The 2,529-nt window shown below is 38.1% G+C and overlaps 1 protein-coding gene across 1 annotated transcript; it reads left to right on the top strand.

Moving 5' to 3' along the window:
- The first annotated feature begins 1,346 nt into the window (after positions 1 to 1,346).
- Positions 1,347 to 2,258, top strand: LOC145632705 (uncharacterized). The gene has a single exon (XM_081685049.1). The coding sequence runs from the start codon at positions 1,347 to 1,349 to the stop codon at positions 2,256 to 2,258; it is 912 nt and encodes a 303-aa protein (XP_081541175.1).
- The last annotated feature ends 271 nt before the right edge of the window (positions 2,259 to 2,529 follow it).

The raw sequence follows: 2,529 nt of genomic DNA, 5'->3' as shown, positions 1-2,529 counted from the left end.
ATTGTGCAGTGTATGATTTTTAGAGTTGTGTTATCAGCTGAACCACCTGCTGTTATTTGTCAACCTCTTCCATTGGCTCCCTTACAGTTGGAGGTTGCACATTATTGTCCTAAGTGCAGGGCAAAGAAGTTTCAATTTGAATGGCTCCATTTTTTTTGTGGGAATGGAAGTATTCAGATTGCTACAAATTCCTTGCTTGTTGAACTTCATCGGCTCTTTACATCTCAGGATGAGGATGCATTGTATTTGAGACAATATGTTCGCATGTACAATAATTTATTTTCATTCTGCTCTCTTGGTGGTGACTATAATGCAAAGACTGAAAAAGGAATTTATATGTTTCTATTGCATGGTCAGATTTACCACAACTTACCTGATCTATTACCAGAAAATGCAAAGGCTAAGTACTTGCAGCTATATTTTTATGATGCACAGTTTGAAGCTAAGCATAGAACAGAAACTTTTCCTGAAGTGATAAGAGATATAGTTGACATTCTGATGCGTGTCACAAGTGCAAACCCATATGCTCGGTTTTTCAGATCGTTAAGTGAGTTAACCATTACTCATTCGATGCAGATAGCTATTAATCAGAGCACGGTATTAGACCAGCATGTGTATAATGCTCCATCAACTGATGAAGTAGCAGCTATATGGCCAGATAGCATATCTTCCAGTGACTACAGTAGTCCACATATTGTTGTAACAGGCAGGTCCAATGATCCTCATCGGATATATCATTATTATGGATGCTATGACCCATTACAATATCCTCTTTTATTCCCATATGGTGAATGTGGGTGGACTCAGGGTATGCGGAAGATTTATAATAATTCAGTGCAGGAGGGTTTAATGGATGTTGACCCTATTGCTTCGTGTGCTGTGCATTCAGAAGAGACTTTCATAGAAGAGGAAGCAAAACGTGAGTAATTAACTAAGCACATAACTTAGCCAGTTGAATGCATTATGACAGCATGATTGCATATGGAGTTTAATTTGTCATTTTATTTTAACGAACAGGTGCAGCAGACTCCTCAGGGAGCTCAAAAAGGCATATTTCTCCCAGGGAATAGTATTGTTATAAGTTGCAGATCAGGCCAGGGAATATGCTCCTTCGTGGAGGCCGGTGCTTTCAGCAGTACATTGTTGATATGTATGTGAAGATTGAAAATACAAGGCTTGATTTTTTTAGGAATAATCAGCAAACAATTCGTGCAGATTTGTATCAAGGAATTTTGGATACTGTTGAGGATGGGGAGAAAAGTGCTAGCAATGTTGGCCGGCGTGTTATTTTACCACCCACCTTTATTGGTGGACCTCGTGATATGAAGAAGTGATACTTAAATGCTATGGCTCTTGTGCAGCGATTTGGCAAGCCGGATCTCTTTGTGACTATGACTTGTAATGCTAAATGGCCAGAAATTACAGCTCAGCTTTCTGAGGGAGAAGTAGTAGCTGATCGTCTAGACGTCATTGCTCGTGTTTTTAGGGCCAAGTTAATTGCTCTGAAAAAACTGATAACAGAAGAAAGGGTTTTTGGCAAGGTGGCAGCTATGGTGTATGTTGTTGAGTTCCAGAAAAGAGGCTTGCCCCATGCTCACTTTCTTATTATCTTGGAAAATGGGTATAAACTTGCTGGTCCTTCAGATTATGATAAGTTTGTAAGTGCAGAAATCCCTTCAGCTGATTGTCTAGAATTGCGCAAAATCATCCTCAAGCACATGATGCATGGCCCTTGTGGTATTTTGCATCCTAAATGTGGATGCATGAAGAAGAAACTTGGAGATGAAATTGTTTGTAAATATAATTATCCTAAATCTTATTTAGAAGAGACTACTACTAATGAAGATGGCTTTCCATTGTATAGAAGACGGAATACAGGAGAACATGTAAGAATACGTGGAGCTACTCTTGATAACCGATGGGTTATTCCTTATAATCCATATTTATCAATGTTGTTTGATTGTTATCTTAATGTTAAAGTATGTTCCACTATTCAAGCAGTAAAGTATCTTTATAAATATGTTTATAAGGGTCATGATAGGGTGTCTTTCAGTATTGGTGGGAAAAATAATCAGGGTGTTGATGAGATTGAGAATTTCCAAGCTGGTAGATGGGTTTCTCCGTGTGAAGCAGCTTGGAGAATATTTGGTTTTGATTTATTTGAAATGACTCCATCTGTTATGGTGTTACCAGTTCATTTGCCTAATATGCAAACTATCTACCGGAGGTCTCATGAAAATCTTGATTCAGTCATTTAAAATGAAAAAAGAAGTCAAACTGCTTTAACAGAATTTTTTAGCTTAAATGCACGCATTACTAGGGGTACAGGACTACGATACATTGAAGTAATTTCAGAGTATAAGTGGGATAGTAGCAAGAAGGTATGGGTCAAAAGAAGTTACAAAAAAAAGAATGTTGGCCGGATGGTTTTTCTGGAACCTGCAGAAGGAGAACGTTTTTTTTTTGCGCTTGTTGCTTGGTAAAATTGTTAGTCCTGTCTCGTTTGAACATCTTAGGACTGTTAATGGA

Source organism: Chenopodium album, chromosome 5, assembly GCF_948465745.1.
Source record: "Chenopodium album chromosome 5, dcCheAlbu1.1, whole genome shotgun sequence".
Lineage (NCBI taxonomy): Eukaryota > Viridiplantae > Streptophyta > Magnoliopsida > Caryophyllales > Amaranthaceae > Chenopodium > Chenopodium album.
The sequence above is the reverse complement of the archived record's forward strand: the minus strand, read 5'-3'. Positions and strand labels throughout refer to the sequence as shown.